The 23496-nt window shown below is 42.2% G+C and overlaps 1 protein-coding gene across 4 annotated transcripts in view; it reads left to right on the top strand.

Moving 5' to 3' along the window:
* Positions 1-16046, top strand: part of DIP2B (disco interacting protein 2 homolog B) — a 215580-nt gene extending 199534 nt beyond the window's left edge. For all 4 annotated transcript variants that reach the window (XM_057703044.1, XM_057703042.1, XM_057703040.1 and 1 more), the window contains 9 exons: positions 481-611; positions 2235-2403; positions 3201-3371; positions 4372-4433; positions 5316-5373; positions 6972-7046; positions 8230-8407; positions 10328-10451; positions 12061-16046. In XM_057703044.1, coding sequence (XP_057559027.1) covers positions 481-611; positions 2235-2403; positions 3201-3371; positions 4372-4433; positions 5316-5373; positions 6972-7046; positions 8230-8407; positions 10328-10451; positions 12061-12313 — 1221 coding nt within the window. In that variant the 3' untranslated portion in view covers positions 12314-16046. The remainder of the gene's footprint in view (positions 1-480; positions 612-2234; positions 2404-3200; positions 3372-4371; positions 4434-5315; positions 5374-6971; positions 7047-8229; positions 8408-10327; positions 10452-12060) is intronic.
* Positions 16047-23496: the final 7450 nt, after the last annotated feature.

Genomic DNA, 23496 nt, shown 5'->3' with positions numbered 1-23496 from the left:
TAGTCGGGATATATTTACTCTCTCGCTGGATACTGGTAAAATGCCAAGTCTGCAGAAAATAGAGATGAGCACTGCCCCAGGGACTTCAGATGGAGAGGCCAGCTGGTTGTACCAGAGACCAGTAGGCGGAGGATCAAGGGCCTCTGCTATATTTAAATAAAAGCATTGGCTCTTCCGGAATAAGTTATCCCAAGGAATTTGTGTTATGAATTGTTCTGAACGTAGCATAGCTAACAGATAATACAAGTTATAGTTAAAGCCAGTATGAAGGCATAGATTCGTATTTCATAAAACTCAATATTGACAAATGAACATATAGACTTAGACTTACCTTCAGTTAGATTAGGCTTTTTGAAGATGAAAAATATGCATCATTTTGAGGAGTTTGAGGGAATCAGAGCTTCTCAAAGCTATCATTAGAGCTACTTTTCTGCCTGTGGGATGCCAGTTCCATCCTGTTTCGTGTTCCTTACCTTCCAGATGTCCCACTCCGCAGTCAATGCTCTCTGTAGAGCCATCAAGCTCCAGTGTGAGTTGTATTCCTCTCGGCAGATCGCCATCTGCCTTGACCCTTACTGTGGACTTGGCTTTGCACTCTGGTGTCTCTGCAGGTAGGCATGGAAAAGCAAAGAAACAGAATGCATGGGAGTATCTTTGGGGCTATGACCATCTCATCCTTCCGTTTGCTCCCTTAATCTGGTAAAGTTTTGATAAAATGCTGATGTTTCCCAGAATTTGTGTACCTAATGTAGCTTTGATGTTTGTCTGGTTTTGTTTGTATTCCCTCTTTTCTGTTAGTTTCATGCCTCAGACAAAAGGGCAGTGATCTTACTTCCTCTTCTGTGCTCCATCCTGTCATTCTCATTTTAGAAGCAGAGCCAAGTAAAAGGATGACATTTGGGTGACATGTCATGCTATGTCAGCCAGAATGAACCCCCTAGGCTTGGCAAGAAGGAGTGTAATGAGATGGGTGACAGCATGTGGCTGGAAAGTGGCACATTGGCCAGACTGTTACTTGTAGGATAGCAGATCCCAACTCCTTCCACTCTCCTCCCAGGGTCCTCATCTCAGCCTGCATTTTCACCTCCTTGATGGGCATCTCCATGAATGCTTCACAGATGCCGCAACTCAGCATCTTCCTTCTGTGTCCCCATTCTTCTTAGGATGGGGTTGTCCACCTAGGGGCCCACGCTAGGAACTTGGGCTTTATCTTCAACTCTATATCTTTATGTCTCACATCGAATTAAATGTCATATCCTTTGGCTCCATTATTCTTAAACCTATCTATACATAAGAATTGCCAAGGGGTCTATTTAAAAAAAATTAATGGGGTGTCCCTAGAGGTGCTTCCCTAGCTCTCCAGAGGTGAAGACCACAATTTCAGCATTTTTTTTAACACAGGATTCCTGGGCTCCTAGTGATGCTGGTCTCCACTCAAGTTTTAGGAAGTTGGGGATTCATGGCTGGAGATTGTACACATGAAATGGGACGCGAACATTCCTTCCTTTTTATCCTGGCTGCACTGTCAGGGTTCAAGCCCTCATCCTCTCTCACCTGGACTATTGCAGCCTCTCCTAACTGTCTCTCAGCCTTCAGTGACTCACGTCTCCAATCCCCGCTCCATGCAACTAGCTTTACCCCAACTTCAAGCTGTAGGGACTGCCTGCTGGATAAATTCTAAACTCCTTCCTATAGTAATAGTTCAGTCCTTTCACAGTTTGGCCCTGACCCTTCTGGCTTCACTTCTCACCACTACCCCAGGCATCCTGTGCTCTAGTATTTCACACTGGAATACGATTTTGGTTGACCTTACCCACACCATGTAATTTCATATCTCCATGCCTTTGCTTATGCTGTTCCTCTGCCTGGAATGCCCTCACCAGCTTCCCTGTTTCCTCCAGCCACTGTCAAATCCCTACTCATTCTTCAAGCCCCAGCTCCGCTGTCCCGTACTCGGTGAAACACCCGCTGCCCCTTGTGTTCCCAGTTTGAATGACTTGCGTGTCATTCTGTGATCTTGATGGCCTTTGTTCACGTCTCAGTTACCCCCTTCCACAGTCTGCTTTATTCTGTAGTTACTGTGTCCTGTAAGTTGCATAGGAACAAGGCTGATTCTTAGACCTTTATATCTAATATGACCCTACCCTGTCTTTCGTGCTCAGTAAATATTTGCTGAATTGCTGGTTGTTCTAGGATGAATTGATAATGTCAGCTATTGCCTTTTTTCACTGCAGTGTCTATTCAGGTCACCAGTCCATCTTAATTCCTCCTATGGAGTTGGAAAACAACCTTTTCCTCTGGCTCTCCACAGTCAACCAGTACAAAATAAGAGACACTTTCTGCTCCTATTCAGTAATGGAGCTCTGCACCAAGGGGCTTGGAAACCAAGTGGAGGTGCTGAAGGTAAGAAGCAGCTGTAGCCAGGAGACAGTCCTGAGAGAAACGGGCCAGGCGTGATGATACCCTACCTAGGACCAGCCAGGCATATCTGCCTGCTTTTTTCTAGCAGGAAGCTAGACCTCAGGAAGTCTGCCTCTTTCACTTTCTAATTTAATGCACTCTTTCAGGGTTTACTTATTTGTACATTGTGGAGAGGAATGTAAACTGCTTAGAAGGCTGAATAGAAATGACTTTATGTGAAGATGAACAGGAACTGTGACCTCCAAGAGGATTCTTCCCAATAGAATTTGCAACCTGAAAATATTAGAGATTGGGGACTGCCCTAGAGATAAGGTCGCTCATTCATGAGTGTATCCAACAATCATATGTCTAAATGGCATATGAGACAGTCAGAAGACACAGAATTTTCTTTAGTAAAGTAACCTTAAGAATGAAAAAAGAGACAAGAGATTAGATCTCTGTGTTGCTAAGTTTATTTTTCTCTCAGTCCCATCTCTCCGTTTTGAAATAGAGAGCAATCTAAGGTACAGAAATGAAGAGGGATTAAAAATATATTGCTGAAGAACCTAAGATTTTTAGGTGAAAGAGGAAAGAAATAGAGAATGAGCAGGTTGACCAGTGGGTGATAACTTGAGTGGAATGCCTTGGCATTTTCTGAAAAGGTGGTATCCTTTCTCTGGCTGAGGTGAAAACACATAGTTCCTTAACTTTTCCTGCCCAAAGAGGTAGCGCAGTGGCCCTGCTGATTCAGTGCTTCTGTGATCCTGCTGACCTTGGCTCCTGTGCGTGGTGTCTTACAGACCAGGGGAATCAACCTCTCCTGCATCCGGACGTGTGTGGTGGTGGCAGAGGAGCGGCCCCGCATTGCTCTCCAGCAGTCCTTCTCCAAGCTCTTCAAGGACATTGGTCTGTCCCCTCGGGCTGTCAGCACCACTTTTGGATCAAGAGTCAACGTAGCGATATGTCTGCAGGTGACTGTCATGAAATCTTGCTTGTGTGGGGGTCTCAGAGCACAGGCTGCCACATACTTGCTGTGGGCCTCTGGGATTTTTACTTTGACTTGACTGTGCTGTATCTTGCCCATCTGTAAAATGAACACGATAGTATTGCCCTACACAGGGTCGTTCTGTAGAACCACTGAGTTTCTAGGTGCCAAGCTCTTGGAGCCGTGTCTGGCAGTTGAGTGCTAATGTAAATGTTAACTGTCAGTAGTGGTTTTATGGTCTGCGACAATGAGTCAGGAAGATTTCTGAGTCCTATTTGAATTTTATTTATATGTTACCCTTTGTTTTCCATCTCCTCCATCTTTTACACCTTTTTTTGCAAAAGAAGCACAAATAAGCCTGGGTTCTTCTCTCCAGCCAGATGGCAGTTTTGCCATGTTATCTTGGGGGGGTAAAGAACAGAAAAGAGGCTGAAATAACAGAAAAGAACTGAGTCTAACTTTATGTAGCTCTTAAGCTCATAAGGCAGGTCCAGGCATGGACAAGAGTGAGAGTCAAGGAAGGCGGCGGACATGGGTGGATACTTTGAGGTCCTCTGTGTTTGTGGTCGGGTGATTCTGGAGCAGCATCGTAACGCTTTAACCTTGGAGCCCCGTATGGGCCCCTCGCTGCCAGCTTGGACCAGTGTTGGTTTTGAAAATCCCATCGGTGCTGGTCTAGCTCATCCCTGCCTTGAGTCCAGGGATGAGGACCCTCCTCAGCCTGGTAACCTTTCAGTGCTGCTCCGGCCCCCAGCCTACTCTCCTGGGAGAGGAAAGGAAAGAAAGATGAGGAGAAAGCCAGGCCAGGGGTCTCTTTCTCTACAGCCCTGCCTCATCTGGTTGAAGACAGGGTGAGCGTTCAGAATAGAGTTTGGATTTTTCATGTATGTGACTAAATTATCTCTTTCTTGATTTGAAAATGTAAAATATGGAAGTGCCATTCAGTTAATTTTCAATAAACAATACATTGATTTATTTTTCTTTAGGGAACCTCTGGGCCTGATCCAACTACTGTGTATGTAGATCTGAAATCATTAAGACATGACAGGTATCGTAGATTTGTTATGCTTATTTCCTGTTAGCATTCCTAAGCATAAAAAGTTCTGAGCCTCAAGAAAGCCAGCTCTCCCCCCTCATTCCTTTTGTTTGTGTCTTCTGGGGGGATGGGAAGAGGGAAGGAATTCATTTTCATTATTAATACCTAATAAGATTTACATTTATAAGAAGACAGCTTTAATTCTCACAGTTGCTGCACTGTTCTTTAATATTAAAATGTAATACTGGTATTTAGTGACATTTGACATAAATTACACTAAAATGGATGGCCTCTTTCCTGTGGGAGTTTAAAAACAACTGAGACAGACAAGATAAATGAGGCAGAGTAGGGTTTTTGAAACAACACTTTATCTGAGCCCCAGAGGTAAAAACCTTCCTCCTCATCAGCTCACAGGTGAATTGTAGCTATGCCCCAAGGGGAGCTCCTGGCTGAGGGCTCTGGGACCTTTTCCTAAAATCCTACTGACTAGGGCTGTGCTCACAGTATGGCCCATGGCCCTGACCCAGCCTGCACAGGTGGAGCGTCTCTAGTGCTGTGATTCTCAGCCTGGGGAGAGTTTGTCCCCAAAGGACATTTGACAGTGTCTGGAGACACATGGGTTGTCACAACAAGGAGATGCTACTGACATCTAGTGGGTAGAGGCCTGGAATGTTGCTAAACATCTGACAGTGCACAGGATAGCACCTCACAAAAAATTATAACAAAATATCTGACTCAAAATGTCAGTAATTCTGAGTTTGAGAAACGCTGCTCTAATGTGAAGAGATAGATTAGAGGTTTGGGAAGGCAGTGTATATAGCTGCGGTAGATGTGGTGCAGTCATTTTGTTGGTTTTTTTCAGGTTCATATGTAGTAAATATTGCTCTTCTGCAGGGTTCGTCTTGTGGAACGGGGTGCCCCCCAGAGTTTGCTCCTCTCAGAGTCTGGAAAGGTAATTTGTTCTGTTAACCACTGGGAAGCTGGTCTGTCTGTTAGTTTTAAAGAAACCTGAAGCCATGTGATATATTAGTACCCAGGGTAAGACTGAATTGACATCTGGAGATAATTCAACAAATTTCACTTAGCCAGTACTTTCAAATTCATATGGGTACATAAGTAAGAAGAATACTAGATTTGATTTTTTAAAATCCTACCAACATGTTATTCTTAGTTGACGAACCAGCAAAGTATTCAGTATTCATTATACTCAAAGCGAAGAGATTAGCAACACTTAAAAAGAGCTAGTTCTGCCTTTATAAATGTTACAAGGGGAAAAATAGGGTGACATGGGGTGTGGTTTAAGAGCCAGGGAAGACATACACATATTTAAAGTTGAAAGAGAAATCAAAATGGGGAAGAAATGAAAGATATTTGAGAGTGATTTATTAGGTTAGAATGAGGCCTTAAACTGTTGAAGGTGACATTTTATTATTACCTTAGTCCGCTCAGGCTTCTGTAACAGAATACCATAGACCAGGTAGTTTATAGACAACAGAAAGTTATTGCTCACATTTCAGGAGACTGGAACGTCTCAGATCAAGGTGCTGGCAGATTCTGATGGGGGATTTCTGGTTCCTAGATGGCCATCTTGTTGCTGTGTCCTCACGTGGCGGAAGGGGCAGGGGGAATCTCTGGGTCTCTTTCATAGGAGGGCACAGATCCCATTCATGAGGGCAGAGTCCTGATCACCTCCCAAAGGCCCCGCCTCCTCCTGCCATCACATTGAGGGTCAGGTTTCAACGTGGATTTCAGTCTGTATCAATTTTGAACAATTCGCTAACATTGAGAGAATCAAATCAGCATAAGCTATCAAGTTTCTCATCCTTTTGAAGAGAGTGGTGATGCCTCAGAATACCTTCTAGTAACCCTGAAAGGCAGAGGAGGGGGCGAGGAAGAGAAAGGGAGTCCTGCCTCAGCTGTGCAGTGGCGGGGTCGGCCCCATGGGGAGTGTACTCCGCTTTCACTCCTGTTTAAACTCTTCCAAGTGGAGTTGGGTTGACCTTCTTACCATCTTGTCAGCCCTTCCTCTGCCTCTGTCGGTGGCTGGGCTCCTTAGGGGCCTCAGCGCAGTGCCCGGCCCAAACAAGCAAGAATGGCCTTCCTTTTCCTTCCTTAGGGGTATTAGATATGTGAGCTTCTCAAGTAACCACAGACGCTAGAAACCCAAGGTGAAAAGTAGAGGTTTAGGGACAGAGGACGGGTGCCCGGAGAGGCCCGGCGAGCTGTTCTCTCAGCCAGCACCCGCTGCTTCCTTGTCCCTCCTGAGGGAGGTCCCGCACGTGATGTCTGTCCCCTTCCTGCCGAGCTGCTGCCGGTCTGGTTTCTCACCCCTTTGAGAAGGTGGTAGACTGGTTGGTTCCCCGGTTTATTTCTGAGGTCGAATCTTGCTATACCTCTCTCTCCACCCAGCACAATCCTGCGAGCGCCATCCCAGCTCCTGCCTACGTAGCACTCCCTCTCCCCACTGCAGGGAGGGGCCGGGGAACTGCATTTCATAGGGTGATTAGACTTAATTGAACCCAGTCTTTGTGTTTTCTCTGTGATTCTTAGATTTTACCCGGAGTGAAAGTAGTTATTGTGAATCCAGAGACCAAAGGGCCTGTTGGAGACTCTCACCTGGGAGAGGTATGTATAATTTTCCTCTTTACTCTGATAAGTCAGCAGTGAAAGACTTCAGGGTTCATATTTGAGAAGTCAGGAAACTGTGGATTTAGCTTTTCCCCCATGGTGGATTTTTGAGAGTTTTCATCTTTCTCTGTACGGCTCAAAACTGAAATGGACAGAAGGGGAGATTGAGACCAGGATGGAGTGAAGATTTAGGCACCCAAACTAGTACTTAGTCCCAGATTGGTCCTCTGACATTCCCTTAGCTGAAAAGGAAAATGGACAAATCCCACCTGTTCCCACCTATTAACGAGTAGAACTAAAAGGAGCCACAAATGTTACATTTTTTAAATTTATACACATTTTGTTTTATTCCAAAATGTATCCATTTTTGTATTAGTATAAAAATATTTAAAAGACTTACTTTTTCTTCCCCCAAATCTCTGAGAGACACTGATATCTCATCCCATAGCTCACTGGAAGCAGTGTTGTAGATGCACGAGCCAGATGACCTGGGCTCCGCCAGTGATCAGCTTCTTGTTTTGGGGCAAGTTACTTAACTTGTCTGGGCCGCAGCTTCCTCAACCATAAGTAATAACGGCACCTACCTAGTTGACTTGTGTGACAATTAAATGCATTAATACCTGTGTCTGTAATACACGTGGAACAGTGCCTGTCACACAGTAAATACTAGTGTTACTACCATTGTTGGCTATTGCTGTGTTTACACTGTAAATTCAAATACCCTGTATTGTTTTCCTGCAGGCTTTTTATAGCTTAGTTTCAGAGCACAGAAATGATCCCTTGATGCACTTGTGAGGCTCAGAAAAAGGCTGAGAAATAAGCCAGGGAGACAGCATAGCCTCAAAGTTAAGAGCACGGCCTCTGTGGCCACCCAGGCTTGGGTCTGGGTCTCCTAGTTTCTGCATCTTAGGCGAGTTACTTAACTCCTTGTTTTTTCATCTGTAAAATGGGAATAACAGGAGTACGAACTGTATTGTCATGTCATATATGTCAGGATTGGTGAAGGTTAAGGCATATAAAGTACTGTTCAGCACGTGGTAAACACTTGATAACTGATAGCTGCCTTTATTGTTGTAGCCATGTTGTTGTTATAAAAATGAGATTAAAAAACCAAAATAATCTGTCCGCAGAGAACTGAAGTGATCTGGCAGAGTGTGACCAGTGCTTTTTCTTGTTGTAGATTTGGGTGAACAGTCCTCACACAGCCAGTGGCTATTACACCATCTATGACAGTGAGACTCTGCAAGCTGACCATTTTAACACCCGCCTCAGCTTTGGGGATGCTGCGCAGACCCTCTGGGCACGGACAGGATACCTGGGTTTCGTCCGCCGCACCGAGCTCACAGCGGCCACTGGAGGTATCTTCACCAGCTCCTCCCCCTCGTCCTGCTGGGCTTTTCAGCCCCTAGCACAGGCTGGCCTTCCACAGCCTGCCTTTGGATTGTGGAGTGTGTGTATTGAATTATTCCCTTCTGCAACTCTTGAACCCATACATGAATTTACATTCATTTGAAGTAAGACTGCCCCTCGAAGAGGACCCAGGAAGTAAGCACCAGGGTCCTGTGTCAGCATCCCTGAACGGTGGGCTAGCTCGGCCAGGCAGTCATAGAGATGCGCTGTGTGGTGGGTAAAATGCCTCTGGCAGGACATGGGCCCTCAGCCCCTGTGGGGCTGCCTCCATCCCTCAGTAAGCTCCTGGGACAGGTATTTCATCTTTTAGTCCCTCTTTCCTAAGCCCTGCGAGCGGGAGTCAGTGGAGAGGAGCTGACTTGCTGAAGTGCTCTGTCCCTTCGGTGGCTCACGTTGGATACAAGACTGCTTAGCAGGGCTCTGGTGTAAGCAGCCCCCAGTCATCCTCTGCCCAGGGGGTAGTCAGGGCTTCACTGCCATCTGTCTGCTACCTTCCTGACAGCATTAATGGCCATTTTAAAACGCCCAACACTGACTGCATCATACACATCAAGAACTGGCACAGGTAATTCACAGGACTTGAAGCCAGGTCATTTCTCCTTCACCCTTTGCATCTGTTGCCCACTGAGCAGCTCCATAGCGTCTCCTTGTTTCTTGGGGAAGTGGAATAACATACTGGAGGTGAGGGACGCATCCCTCACCAGGTGCCCTGGTTTTGAAGCCTACCTCTGCCATTTGCTATGTGACCCTGAGCACTCACTCAACCTCTCAGTTTCCTACCTGGAAAATGGGAGTGATAATGTTTCCTGCCTTGTGGAAATGACGTGAGATTAAATGACATAATGCCCTCAGGTGCCTGGAAGTGCACAGAAAGCACTTCTAGACATTAGCTACTGTGTTTCTGTTGTTGTTTTTGTTACCACAGTTGTCAGCTCTTGTGCGATGGGAGCTCTGCTGGCCTTCCTCATCCTCCTCTCTCCAACAGCTTCTAGCACTTTGTTTTACTAAATTTTTCAGAAATCTTCCTTTCCCTGAAAATATTCTGTAAATCATCTCTCTTCTTATCAGTATCTATATAGACATAAACCAGCCTTGTGTATACAGTGTGTGCATAAAATCTTTAAAAAAAAAACAAAAACAAAAAAGATTGATTTCTGCCACGTCCCACATCCTGTTGGATTACAAGCCTGTTAATAACCAGGACCAGTCTCTCCATGGATTCCTTGAAGACGTCAAGAAACAATGGCATATGTTCATTTCTTTTCCATCTCAAAACTTCTCCCCTCCTCCCCTCCCCAGCCATCACCTGGCTAATTCCTATTCATCCTTAAAAGCTCAGCGTGGCTTCAGCGTTTCCTTCTCTGAACCCTTGAGCTGAGCTCGGGAAGGGGTGGGGTGTCTTCTGCACCCCTCGCCCATTGTGCACACTCAGGTCACTGGGCTTACCACATCCCCTCTGATGTCCATCCATGGGACATCTGCTGTGTGTGCTTCTGCCCCAGACATCGCGTGTCCAGAGCAGGAAGGGCGTTTTGTCATCTTTGTCTCCCCAGCACTAGACCCCGTTCCTGGCGCGTGATGATGATGGTAATGACAGTGGCTAATTTCTTCAGCACTTGCAAGGTACCAGGCATCCTGTTAACTCCCTTACATGAGTTTAATCCTAGCAGAAGCCATTTACGATTACCCCTGTCTCACAGAAGGGAGGCAGGACTCAGAGACTGAAGTTAATTGCTCCACATTACAGAGCTGGTGAGTGGTGGCACCAGCTGACATGGCAGGCAGACTGAATCCTGTGCTCTTGACTCCAACAACGTTGTACACCCAGTACGTCTGATGAACCAGGTTTCTCTTTTTCTTCCCATCAGAGCGTCATGACGCCTTGTACGTGGTGGGAGCTCTGGACGAGACACTGGAGCTGCGAGGCCTGCGGTACCACCCCATCGACATTGAGACCTCAGTGTCTCGGATTCACAGGAGCATTGCGGAATGGTAAGTCCCCTGCACAGGATAGGCTCCCCCTCAGCTGCAGTACCAGTTAAAGTTGATCTGTAGTCAGCCCTCTGGGCCAGAGACCACCGACAGACAGGGAACGCCAGGGGAGCAAGAAAACAGACAGACTGATTCTTGTCCGGCGATGTGCCGTCTGCCGAGGCAGACGAGGCCGTGGAGACACGGAGACGGGCTCCGTGGACTCACTGTGGGGCCGAGTCGTGTTTAATGGTGGCCTCTTACTGTTGGAAGGGAGCTAAGTGGTCATCCGCCTCTAGAAAGTTGGTAGAGTGTAGCGGGAAGAACCGTGACTTTAGGTCAGAAGAGCCAGCTGGAAGGTGCAGCGCACCCACAGAGCCTGCTTTCCTCATCTGAAAATGCCACCTCTGCTCCCTCCTGATTATCAGGAGGATCACATGAGAATGTGCTTTGTAAACTATCGAATGGTAAGCAGGTGGAAAGGATCTGGTCCAGCTTCCCTCTCAGTGCGGAGTTCGCCTTGCATTGTCCCTGATAAAGGATCATCCAGCCTCAGGATGACTCAGTATTTCTTAAAACTAAAACTCTAGCTTTTACCTGTCAGCTTTCATCCTGGATGTTTAACAGTAAAGAATCCATCCAGTTTATTTTTATACATGTTTTAAGTTAGTGTGTCCTTCCTCGGGCTTGTTTGTGTTTTTTTTCCATGCAGAGTAGCCACAGTTCTTTTAATGGTTTGTTCATGCCTTCCAGATGCTTCTTTGTCTTGCTTTTGTCAGTCTCTCCTCAGACCTGAACAATGCCCATGAGGTGTAAGAACAACGCAGAGAAATTGGGTGCCATGGTTACCCCCTAATTTTAAACATTTGACTTTCAGTGCTGCCAAATATTGGGTACATTTTTTCTTAATGATTGGAATCTATTTTTTGAAGCAGTTCAACCCTACAAAACACAAGTCAGGTCAGAACTTCTAACCCAGCAATCCCACTGAATGTAAGGCAACTTTCTACCTTATACCACAGTAGGAGAGACGTTTGTATGGGGCACTGAGCTTAGATGAGGCCAGGCCAACTCCCTTCCTGTCTGGTGTTAGAATATAGATAATAATCTCAGTCAGAGCTCTTAAGTGTTGCAAATATCAAGAATGCTCTTCAAAACAACTGAAGCAAAAGAGAGTTCATGGAGGGAATACCTGGTTATCTCAGAGGTTCCTAGAAGCCTGACCAGCTCTGGATCTCAAGAAGAGCAGAAAGAAGGGACAGGAGGGCCATCAGGACCCCCCATCTTCTCGCTTTCTAGAGCCACGTGGGCATCCACTTCATTTTTTCTCTCCTCCCTAAAGAGCCATTCTATGTACTTCTCTGCACACCTGCTACCCCAGAACATTCCAGTCCATGTCCTCAATTCAGGTGACCAGCTAAGAACTTTCAGTCTCACTTTCAAGCTCCCAAGAGATTTTAAATGGCTCAGCTAATCAGCTGTGATCAGAGGGGCAAGGTCAAGTATTACAGACATGGCTGACAGCCTGCTGGTTGGATCTAAGGGAGAAGGCAGCTCTCAGGGAAATGGGGATGAGTCTTTGGCAGACACTGTAAAAGATGTCTTTAACTGAATGTCATTGAAATTTCAGTGCCGTGTTCACATGGACCAACTTGCTCGTGGTGGTCGTGGAACTGTGTGGCTCTGAACAGGAGGCCCTAGATCTGGTGCCTTTAGTGACAAACGTGGTCCTGGAGGAGCATTACCTCATCGTGGGTGTTGTGGTTGTGGTGGACCCGGGCGTTATCCCCATCAACTCCAGAGGAGAGAAGCAGAGGATGCACCTCCGTGACAGCTTCCTTGCTGACCAGCTGGACCCCATCTATGTGGCGTATAACATGTAACCAGTCTTGTGGGGATTGCAGGGGCCATCCTGCAAAGCCACAGGACCAAAGACCGTTGACTAGGAGCAAGCTCTCCAGTGGTGTGAAATAAGCTGAGATGGCTACATTGTATCCTTCATCTCATCCTGTGGGATTCTGCAACCACATGACACACAGGAAAGGGGAATTGTGTGGTGGCAAATGAAAAAAATGTTAAGTCTGTTCAGTCATGAGCTTTGACATCGCGTGCACAGCACGTTCCTGAAGCGAGTACATGCATGTTGCATTTTTTTCATCTGTTGTACATAACTTGTATTTTTATCTAATGCTGTTTTAGAATTTTGTAAGGGAGTTTAATGAATTCACACGAAGGGGGTAGTCTGAGTTACACAGTTCCCCACTCTGTACTGTATTTTGCCATTTTACCATAGTTAGACATTCTGCGGGTTTTGTTAACATGGAGCTACTCGGCTTACTTTCAGTTGACCCATAAGCAAATCAGATAACCCACTGAATATGAGAATTACTTTCTATATATAATTCTTGACTGTAAAACATTTTGACCAGTGTTTTAAACGTGTAAATAAGAATACACATAATTCAGCTAAAAAATTGAAGAATTGGCTTGTATACTTATAACAACGAAAGGAGAAACATTTCTACTTGAAGAGAATCTCAGTATTCTCTGGATGCAGTGTAATTGAATAGGTGACTAAACAGTGCAAATTGTTTGCAGGTTTTGCTGCACATTGTACTATGTCTCTTTTGGCTGGTGTATTTTATAAACTGAAGCTGCCTACGTTTGTTTTCTAAGCTTGCATTCCCAGAATCAGCTTAAGCTTTTAAGAATTCAGCCTGTTTCTACAAACTAAAAAATCTCAGTTGAAAAATCAAATTGTTAGGAAAAGCTAAGATTCATTAGATCCCACCCAATCTAAAGAACCGCAATAACTCACTCTGGCCCCCAGTGCTGAAACTGTCTTTCACATTTAGAGTGACTACATAAGAATTTAGAATTTCCTCTTTTCCAGGCCCATTATGTACTGCGTCTGCAGTTATGCAGACAGCTTCTCTTTTCCGAGAACTGAAGAGCATCCTCTGTTCTTCTAGTTCACGAGGGCAGGGATTTTAAGAACAAGAGCGATAGGCTGGGAAGGCAGTGGGATCAACAGTCACGCAAAGGTGTAAGGCCTCGTAATTACATGTCTCAGAACTGACCGATTTGGGTTGCCAAAATAGCCAGGCTTATGCTGAAATAGGGGAAGTCTGATGTATGCAAGAAACTCTTTTGAAATAACTGCGGTGCCCAGGCCAACCGGGTGGAACCTGGGACTGAGTTTGGCCTCTGGCTAGGTTTCCTTTCTTTGGTCTGATACTTCATGTATTTGAATATAGTTAAATTTTATTATTTTTTTCTTACAGAAATATTTTTAAAAATTAAAAAAAATACTCAAGTGAAGAGTTTAACAAGAGTTAACTTGTTAAATCAGAATGGTTCTCTTTGACCCACTCTGGTCTATTGTGTAAATATTTATTTAGACTATTTTAATAATACATATTATTTACCCCACTGTAACATCATGTAAACTAAATATGTTTTTAAGCAATTTTTAAGACTTGTAATTACCCTGAAAATAAGGTTTATAATGCAGAGACCAGACCCTTCGCCACGGCAGCACTCCTGGGGGGCTGCCCTTACACAGTCTCATGACTCGAAGCCACTTTATTGACTCCCTTTCACCTAATCCTCTTTTCCTCCCAACTCATTCTCCACAGAGGGAAGACCTCAAGACATTTTCCAGTTCCAGATCTCTTTTTCAACATTTTGGATGGCATTAACATACACATGATGGGAGAGGTTCTAGGATGTACAGGAAAAAAGTACTTGCATTGGGGTAAGAAATCCTAGTGACTAGCAACAGGTGGGTCTGCAGAGCAAACAGCCTGCTTATTTGGAAAGTAATTTTCTTAAAACATTTTTTAATGATTCACTAATCAAAGCAAGGGACCCTAAGGACCTTCCATCTCCATGATCCACAAATTCTAAGAAAAAGATATTAGGCAGAGTCTACCTATGGGTTGCTTTCATGATTCTTATTACACAGGTTAGAGTGTCATTTTAAAATTTCTAGTAACCACATTGTTAAAAAGTAAAAAGAAACAGGTGAAATTGATTTTAATATATTATTTAGCACAGTATATGAAAAATACTATCATTTCAACATGGGATCAATATAAAAAATTATTAATAAGACATTTTACTTTCTTTTTTCATATTATGTCTTTGGAATCCAGTGTGTGTTAAGCACATCTCAATTCGGACTAGCCATATTTCAGGTTTTCAGTAGCCACACATGGCTGTTGGCTACTGTATTGGACAGTGCAGATCTGTACTCATTCCTTCAAATAATATATTCCGTTAATCTGACGATATGGCCAACTCCCAGTTATTTAGAGGCTGATTATCTAGTTTTGTAATTTCTCAGGCCTCTTATTTTTTTGCTTTCTGCCTGGTGGCTGCTTTAGCTTTTGCCTGTCCCCCAAAGCCAGAAAAAGATGGCGGAGGAAAGAAAACTAAGACAGGCCTTTGGAGAACTTCACCAGTAACTCTGGTGAAGTATCCTCTGGAAGGGAAGAGAGTCCAGTCATAAGTTTAGAGGCGTTTGTGGGATCATCTGCAGACCTAATGCCTAGTCTGTTGCAGACTTGGCAAGAAAACTTTCTCTTGATAACACAATGCTCTTAGTCTTTCCATATTAAGTAGAAACTTTGTGGTAAAACTCTTAAGACAGGCCCCAAAGGCCATTATTGATAGAAACAGCCTTGCCAAAACTCAGGGGAACACATTCTCTCTGGGTTTTCATCCCAGGTGGGGGGGACTAAATGAATAGCAAGCCCTCATTTTAGATAAGATAAACCTATTCATCTGCCTCTCAGCAGAAGTAACGAGGTAGGTCAGGCCATCTCCTGCATCAGTGCAACCTGGGAATGACTAGCATGCTATTGGGCATCAGTGAATTTGTATTTCCTTCCTGCCTCATAAAGGGCCCCTGTTTCCCTAGTACCAGGTGCTCCTGAAGTTGTGCTGCCTCAGGCTGTTTAGGGACCATTGCCTGTCTGTTGGTCATATGAGTGTCTCCTTAACTTTAGTCCCTGGGCAATGCTTGCTTAATGCTTTTGTGGAATCAACAAAGGGCCTGAGGCCTTAGGGTATTTTTTTGTTAAGGTCTCTGCCCCAGGCATGGTGCTCAATATCTTGGCCAAATAAATTACTTTCCTTGAATATCCAGGAATCTTTAGACTAAAGCAAAGAGGAGTTATCATCTCACCCTCAAACTCCAACATGATCTATGCCTTAGAGTTGTTTTTGTTGTCTGCTTTCATGTAAAAGCAAGAGTATTTGGAGCAAGCTGCAGTGCTCCAAATACACAATAGGCCTTTTCTTTATCATTCATTCAACATTTCTGGTTTAGGTATATGTAGATGGGCCATGTTATTTGTCCAGAGGAAGAGAGTGTAAAGATATAAGAATAATTTTTTAGTCCTAAATGCTGTTTTGTTTATTTTTTGTCAAGATATTTACCAGTGTCAGATTCAAAACTATAGTACTGTGTAATTATGTATAAAGTTTTTTTTTATTTATTTGAAATTAGACTAGATATACATTTTTAAATTTAACACCTGGCTGGACAGTGTTCTGTTAACTCATTGAATGTGTTTCCTTTGTCTTGTGTTAATAAATATTGATGCCTGATTGTGTTTAATGCTTCACACATTGGAAGAATTGATAAATTGGAATTAATAAATTTTTAATTTAACTTCAGATGGTAAGACTCAAAGATGCCTGGAGAGGTCTAAGGAAAATTAACACAGAGATTCAAAGTCATAGCAAATCATTCCTATAAAAGGAGGCCAGATTAAGGAGTCGTTTTGAAAACTAATAAGGCTTTTGTCCAGAACAATTATAGCTTAGTTTTCCTCCTACCCATGTAGCATTTGGTAGTTTTAAACTGTTGATCATACATGTTACTTTTTTTTTTAATCTGTAATTGGACTGGGTTTCCGCTTTTCTAGGGTGATACTTCGTTTGCTCTTCCGTTTCCTGGTTTCAAGAAACTTGAATGGGAGTTTTTAATCAAATTGTGCATATTCTCAGACACTGAAACTGGTCCTTGAATTACAGTCCAAGCTATTCAGGCAGCTGAGAACGTTTTATATTTAACACACATTTATTAAGTGCCTACCCACTAGGCACAAGTTACTGTGATAACAACTGAAGCTAGAGAGAGAGAAACATCAAGTCACTGACCTTAAGTAGATATAGGAAAACAATACACTATATTAAGGGTTACGAGTAGAGGTGGACTGTGGGAGCAGGTAGGATAAGCACCCAATCCAGTGATGAGGGAGGATAGTGAGGAATGTGGGCTGGAGGAGGTAACATCTGAACATCTGAGTTTTGAAGGATGAACCAGCCAGAGAAAGGCAACAAGTGGGGAGGCAGGGTTGCATATTCTGAAAACTGCAACTCATTATTAGGATGCGAGGTTTAAAGGGAGAAAAGTAGAAGGTAACTGTCTGGGGAGGTCTGAGCCAAGGACGGGTCACTAAGGGCCTTAATGTGTCAAGCTAAGAATTTTGGACTTTTATCCAGAAGGCCAAAGAGGGCCAATGAGGTGTTTGTAGCAAGCAAATAACATGCTCAGATTTGCGACATAGGTTATTCTGGTGGTCATGTAAGAAACGGACTGGAGCAGGTAGGGAGAGAAAGGTAAAACCCAGGACAGGGAGATTAGTTGGGAAGCCTTTGCAGAACCTGCAGTGATAGAGCAGAGTACTTTGTTGTTTTCTTTTTAAAGAACTTTTTAAAAATATTTATTTATTTATTTATTTGGTTGTGTCAGGGCTTAGTTTCGGCATCCGGGCTCTTCGTTGTGGCGTGTGGGCTTGCGGGATCTTAGTTCCCTGACCAGGAATCAAACCCACGTCCCCTGCATTGGAAGGGAGATTCTTAACCCCTGAGCCACCAGGGAAGTCCCAAGCAAAGCACTTTTAACCAGTGCATTGACAGAATGGAGACCAGAGGCAATGCATGCAAACTTGGGAGAAAGTAAGATGTCAATTGCTGAACATTCAGGATAAAGAAGGAGGAATCCAAAATAACTTCTAGATTTCCGACTTGGGGAGTTAGGTAGATATGGAAAATTTCCCAAGATAGGGAAAAAAGAGGAGGAATAGATTTGGGAAAGAATAAGCTGTGCTCCATGTGGTCACGTTCCTGAGGGTCTAAGGAGCGTGCAGGTAAAGAGGTCCAACAGGCTGCTACATATTTAAGTCTCTGCCTCCGCAGAGCTTTGGCCCAGAAATACACATTCGGGAGACAGTCTTTTAAAAGTAGTAGTTGAAGCTGTGGAAGTGGATGATAGTGCCAAGAAAGATCATGTAGAGTGAGGGAAGTCTCAGTAATGGAGCCATAGGGCACATGAGCATTTAAAGGCTGAGGGAGGAAGAAGAATCCACAGAAGGGAGAAGCGGTGACTGGAGAGAGAGGGTCAAAACCAAGAAGGAGCTTGGGCATAGAAATCGTAGGAAGAGTTTAAAGAGGAGGAAGTGCTCAACAGTGCTGAAAGCTACAATGAAGCTGAGAAAACAGGGACTGGCTAATGTCTTTGGTGTCTGGCAACCAGGTGGTCACTGGTGACCTTGGTCAGAGTAAGTGCAGTGGCAGTTATGGGGGCGGGAAGGCAGAAAATTGGTTCAGGAGAGGTGTGATGGGAAGTGTGACTGAGCAGAGGCTACTCTTTCTAGAATCTATATCTACAGATAGGAAGGAAAGAGATGGGATAGTAGTTAAACGAGGGATGTGGAATTGAGGGAGGCTTTTTTAAAGAGGGAAGAAATAAAATATTCCTGAGTAGAGAGGGAAAGTTTCCGAATAAAGCAATGAGGGATAATTGACAAAACAAGGTCATTGAGAAGGCGGGGGTGGGAGATCCAGAGAAAAGATGGAACACTTAGCCTTTGAGGGGAGGAAGCATGTTTTTTCAAATAAAACTGTATAGAATAAAACATAAATAAATATAAAAACAAAAACTGGGTAGAGGCAAGATCTTGATAGTAGGAAGTTAGTAGAGGCCTAATGATGACCTCATTCATTTCTCTGAACCTTTATTCTCAGTCTACGGAGATGAATATTCATTTCTGAGATAATTTCTAAAATAAATATGATAGAGCTGACAAAAAACATGGAATCTGCAAATAGTAGGAATTCCTAAGAAGCAGATGTAAGAGAGAAATTTACATTAAACTCATAAAAACAGACTAAAAATAAATTTGTATTCAACTAAAAAAAAAAAAGAGCCCTCTATGAAAGTAGAAGGAAGGAAATAATGAAAAGAAAGCAGAAATTAATAAATACAAAATAAAGGAAATATAAAAGGTTCAACAAAACCAGAAGCTTATTTCTTAAGAATAGCCTAATCTCTAGTAAAACTTGTGTGTACACACACACACACACACACACACACACACACACACACTAGTAGGAAACACAAAGAAGAATATACAGCTATGGTATTCTTTTAACCTTGAGGGATTATTATAATTTTACAGTATATTTGAATTTTAAATGAAATAGATAATTCTCTAGAAACTATGTGATTTGAAAATTTCACTCAAGAAATAGAAAAATCTAATTTTTATCAAACCCACAGGAACAGATTCTGTTTTATATGTATTTTCATGTATTAAAATAAAAAGCCACCCAACTCATTTGTACAAAGTTAGTATAACCTTGATATCAAAATCAGACAAAGGCAGTGTTTTGAAATTCTGAATCAACCTCTCTTGTGAAAAGATGCAAAATTATAAAATCTAGCTGTTTCAGTTATCTGCTGCTATGTAGTACTGCCCCAACTTAGTGGCATAAAACAAAGTCATGCATATGTACATTCTATGCATCATGAATTAGGGCACAGTATGTATGACTTATCTCTGTCCAAAAATGCCAGCCTCAGCTACAAGAACTCAGATGTCTGGGAGCTGATTTGAAAAGCTTGGGGCGGGAATCATCTAGACTTCTTTGCTCACATATCTAAAGCCCAGGCTGGGATAACTGAAAGACTGGACTCAGCTCGGGCTGTTGACCAGAGTACTTCAATGTCTTCTTTCCTCATAGCTTGGACTTCTTACAGTATGGCCATTGGGTTCTGAAAAGGAGCATCACAAGAAGAGCATGTTAAGCTGTAAACTTCTCATCCACCCTTGGAAGGCATGCATGTCCCTACTGTTGCATTTTACTGCTCAGCCCAGATTCAAGGGAGAGGACTCTACATCTTGGTGAGAGAGAGGCAAAGTCATGTTGCAAAGGAGCATGTGGGATGGCAGATACCATGGATATGTGTGGAGATATTTACTGGAAAATTCAATCTTCCACACTAGCAAATCAAACCCTGTAGTGTTTAAGAAATAAAACATGGAGATCAAAGAGTCAAATCAAGGATGGTTCAATATTAGATAAGTCTATTTATATAAGACATCTTTTCAACAGCTTAAAAGAGAAAATCATACGATTAGCTCATCTCAGTAGATTCAGGGGAAAAAAAAGATAAACTTCAGCATTGACGAATGGAAAAAATTCAAAGAGCAAGAGATAGAAGAGTTTTTAAAAAATTTTATTGAAATATAGTGGATTTACAATGTGTTAGTTTCAGGTGTACAGCAAAGTGATTAAGTTATATATATGTGTGTATATATTATTTTATAGATTCTTTTCCATTATAGATTATTATAGGATATTGAGTATACTTCCTAGTGCTATACAGCTATACAGTAGGTCCTTGTTGGTTATCTATTTTTTATATATAGTAGTGTGTACATTTTAATCCCAAACTTGTAATTTATTCCCCCCCCCCCCCAGTTTCCCCTTTGGTAACCATAACTTTGTTTTCTATGTCTGTGAGTCTATTTTTGTTTTGTAAATAAGTTCATTTGTATCATTTTTTTAGATTCCACATATAAGCGATATTATATGATTCTTTTTTCTCTGACTTACTTCACTCAGTATGATAATCTCTAGGTCCATCCATGTTGCCGCAGATGGCATTATTTCACTTTTTCATGGCTAATATTCCATTACACACACACACACACACGCATGCGCCCACACACACGCATGCGCCCACACACACGCATGCGCACACACACACATATATATACCACATCTTCTTTATCCATTCATCTGTTGATGGACAATTAGCTTGCTTCCATGTCTTGGCTATTGTAAATAGTGCTACTATGAACATTAGGGTGCATGTATCTTTCCAAAGTATAGTTTTCTCTGAATATGTGCCCAGGAGTGGGATCACTGGACCATATGGTTTAAAGAAAAAAAGACGTAAAAAACTCTGTTTTTAGTTTCTTAAGGAACCTCCATACTGTTCTCCATAGTGGTTGTACCAATTTATATTCCCACCAACAGCGTAGGAGGGTTCCACACCCTCTCCAGCATTTATTATTTGTGGACTTTTTGATAATGGCCATTCTGGCCGCTGCAAGGTGGTACCTCTTTGGAGTTTTGATTTGCATTTCTCTAATAATTAGCAATGTACCTGTTGACCATCTGTATGTCTTCTTTGGAGAAATGTCTGTTTAGATATTCTGCCCAATTTTTAATTGGGTTGTTTGTTTTTTATATTAAGCTGTAGGAGCTGTTTGTGTATTTTGGAAATTAATCCCTTGTGGGTCACATCATTTGCAAATATTTTCTCCCATTCCATAGGTTGTCTTTTTGTTTTGTTTATGGTTTCCTTTGCTGTGCAAAATCTTTTAAAGTTTAATTAGGCCCCATTTGTTTATTTTTGTTTCTATATCCATTACTCTAGAAGATGGATCCAAAAGAACATTGCTGTGATTTTTGTCAAAGAGTGTTCTGCCTATGTTTTCCTCTAGGAGTTTTATAGTATCCATTCTTACATTTAGGTCTTTAATCCATTTTGAGTTTATTTTTGTATGTGGTGTTAGAAAACATTCTAATTTCATTTTTTTTACATGTAGCTGTCCTGTTTTCCCAACACCACTTACTGAAGAGACTGTCTTTTCTCCATTGTATATTCTTGCCTCCTTTGTTGTAGATTAATTGGCCGTAGGTGCATAGGTCTATTTTATGGGCATTCTGTCCTGTTCCATTGATATATATGTTTGTTTTTGTGCCAATACCGTACTGTTTTGATGACTGTAGCTTTGTGGTATAGTCTGAAGTCAGGGAGCCTGATTCCTCTGGCTCTGTTTTTCTTTCTCAAGATTGCTCTAGCTATTTGGAATCTTTTGTTTCAATACAAATTTTTAAATTTTAGGGGAATTCCCTGGCAGTTTAGTGGTCAGGACTCGGCATTTTCACTGCCATGGGCCTAGGTTCTTAGTTCTGACCAGGTTCAATCCCTGGTCAGGGAACTAAGATCCCACAAACTGTGTGGCACAGCCAAAAAAAATTTTTTTTAATAAGTAAATAAAATAAAAATTTTTTGTTCTAGTTCTGTGGAAAATGCCATTGGAATTTGGTAGGGATTGCACTGAATCTATAGATTGCCTTGGGTAATGTGGGCATTTTAATAGTATTGATTCTTCCAGTCCAGAAACATGGTATATCTTTCCATCTGTTTGTATCATCTTCAGTTTCTTTCAGCAGCATCTTCTAGTTTTCAGAGTACAGGATTTTTGCCTCCTTAGGTAGGTTTATTCTTAGGTATTTTATTCTTTTTGATGCAATGGTAAATAGGATTGTTTCCTGTTTGCAGATGATATGATACTATACATAGAAAATTCTAAAGATGCAACCAGAAAACTACTAGACCTCATCAATGAATTTGATAAAGTTGCAGGTTACAAAATTAATATACAGAAATTTGTTGCATTTCTATACACTAACAATGGAATAGCAGAAAGAAAAATTAAGACTTCTTTAATAGATATATCATCTATTACAAACCTACAGTAAAAAATACTTACTGGTGATACTTTAGAAGCACTACCATGAAAGTCAAGACTATGATGAGAATGTTTACTGTCTATCACTGTTTCTATTCAGCATCGTACTTGAGATTATAGCTAGCATAATTAGGAGAAAAGAAATGAGCTATATGAATTGGATACAAAGGAAGAAAAACATTAATATTTGTAGACAATATGATAGTCTATGTAGAAAATACAGGAGAATCTACAAATTTAAACAAACGGGAATTTAGCAAGATTGCTGAATATAAGATAAACATAAAAGTCAATAGCATGAGTCTCTAGTTTATGATAATGGTGGAGTTAACTTGGTCAGATTAACCCTTCCAAAGATAAAAATAACTACATTTGAAAAATGAAATGCAGGACTTCCCTGGTGGTCCAGTGGCTAAGACTCCGTGCTCCCAATGTAGGGGGCTCAGGTTCAATCCCTGGTCAGGAAACTAGATCCCGCATGCTGCAACTAATAGCTCACGTGCCACAACTAAGACCTGGCATAGCCAAATAAATAAATATTAAAAAAAAGAAAAATGAAATGCAATAGGTTACTGGCTGACATGTTTCCTTTAATTTGAGATGTGCAGGTTCAAAAAGGAAACGTCCTTGTGGAAATTTGTATTTTTAAAATTACAAGTGATGCGTATATTTTATAATTATGAGTGATGCATATAAAACTATGAGAAGCTAAAAAAAAAAAAAGAAATGCAATAGGTGACATTTGTGTCTGAGACTTTTTATCTGAGGACAACCCCGTAACTCCAAATAGCTTAAGGGGTAGAGAGCCTCACCCTATTGGGTGAGGACAGAGTTCCAGGTCTGCAGAGCAGCCAGAGAGTAGTTAGGTGAGAAGTCTATGCAGGAAGAAAGCCCTAGGAGATAAAAGTCCCCAAATCTGCATGTAGAATCTGTCAAAATCTTTGACTAATGGCTAAACTAAATTATGTGGAGAAAAATCCAGAGTTTCTGGTGAAACAAAGCATCAGCTAGAAGCTGAAAAAGTTAAGCAGAGATTTCAGCCATTGTCCATGACAGAGGGAAAACAGATTGGAAATTAAGCCCTCTCAAATTAACTGCCTTCTGGAATAAAAATCACTCTGTAAAAGAATATAATCCATCCCAATGATAAACTACTAGAAATCTGAAGAAACAGAAAAATATGACTCATACTTAAGGGAAAAGAAAATCAGTCAGTACAT

This window comes from Hippopotamus amphibius, chromosome 12 (assembly GCF_030028045.1).
Source record: "Hippopotamus amphibius kiboko isolate mHipAmp2 chromosome 12, mHipAmp2.hap2, whole genome shotgun sequence".
In the NCBI taxonomy this organism is placed as follows: domain Eukaryota; kingdom Metazoa; phylum Chordata; class Mammalia; order Artiodactyla; family Hippopotamidae; genus Hippopotamus; species Hippopotamus amphibius.
Note: the sequence above shows the minus strand (reverse complement) of the source record. Positions and strands in the feature narration are given on the sequence as shown.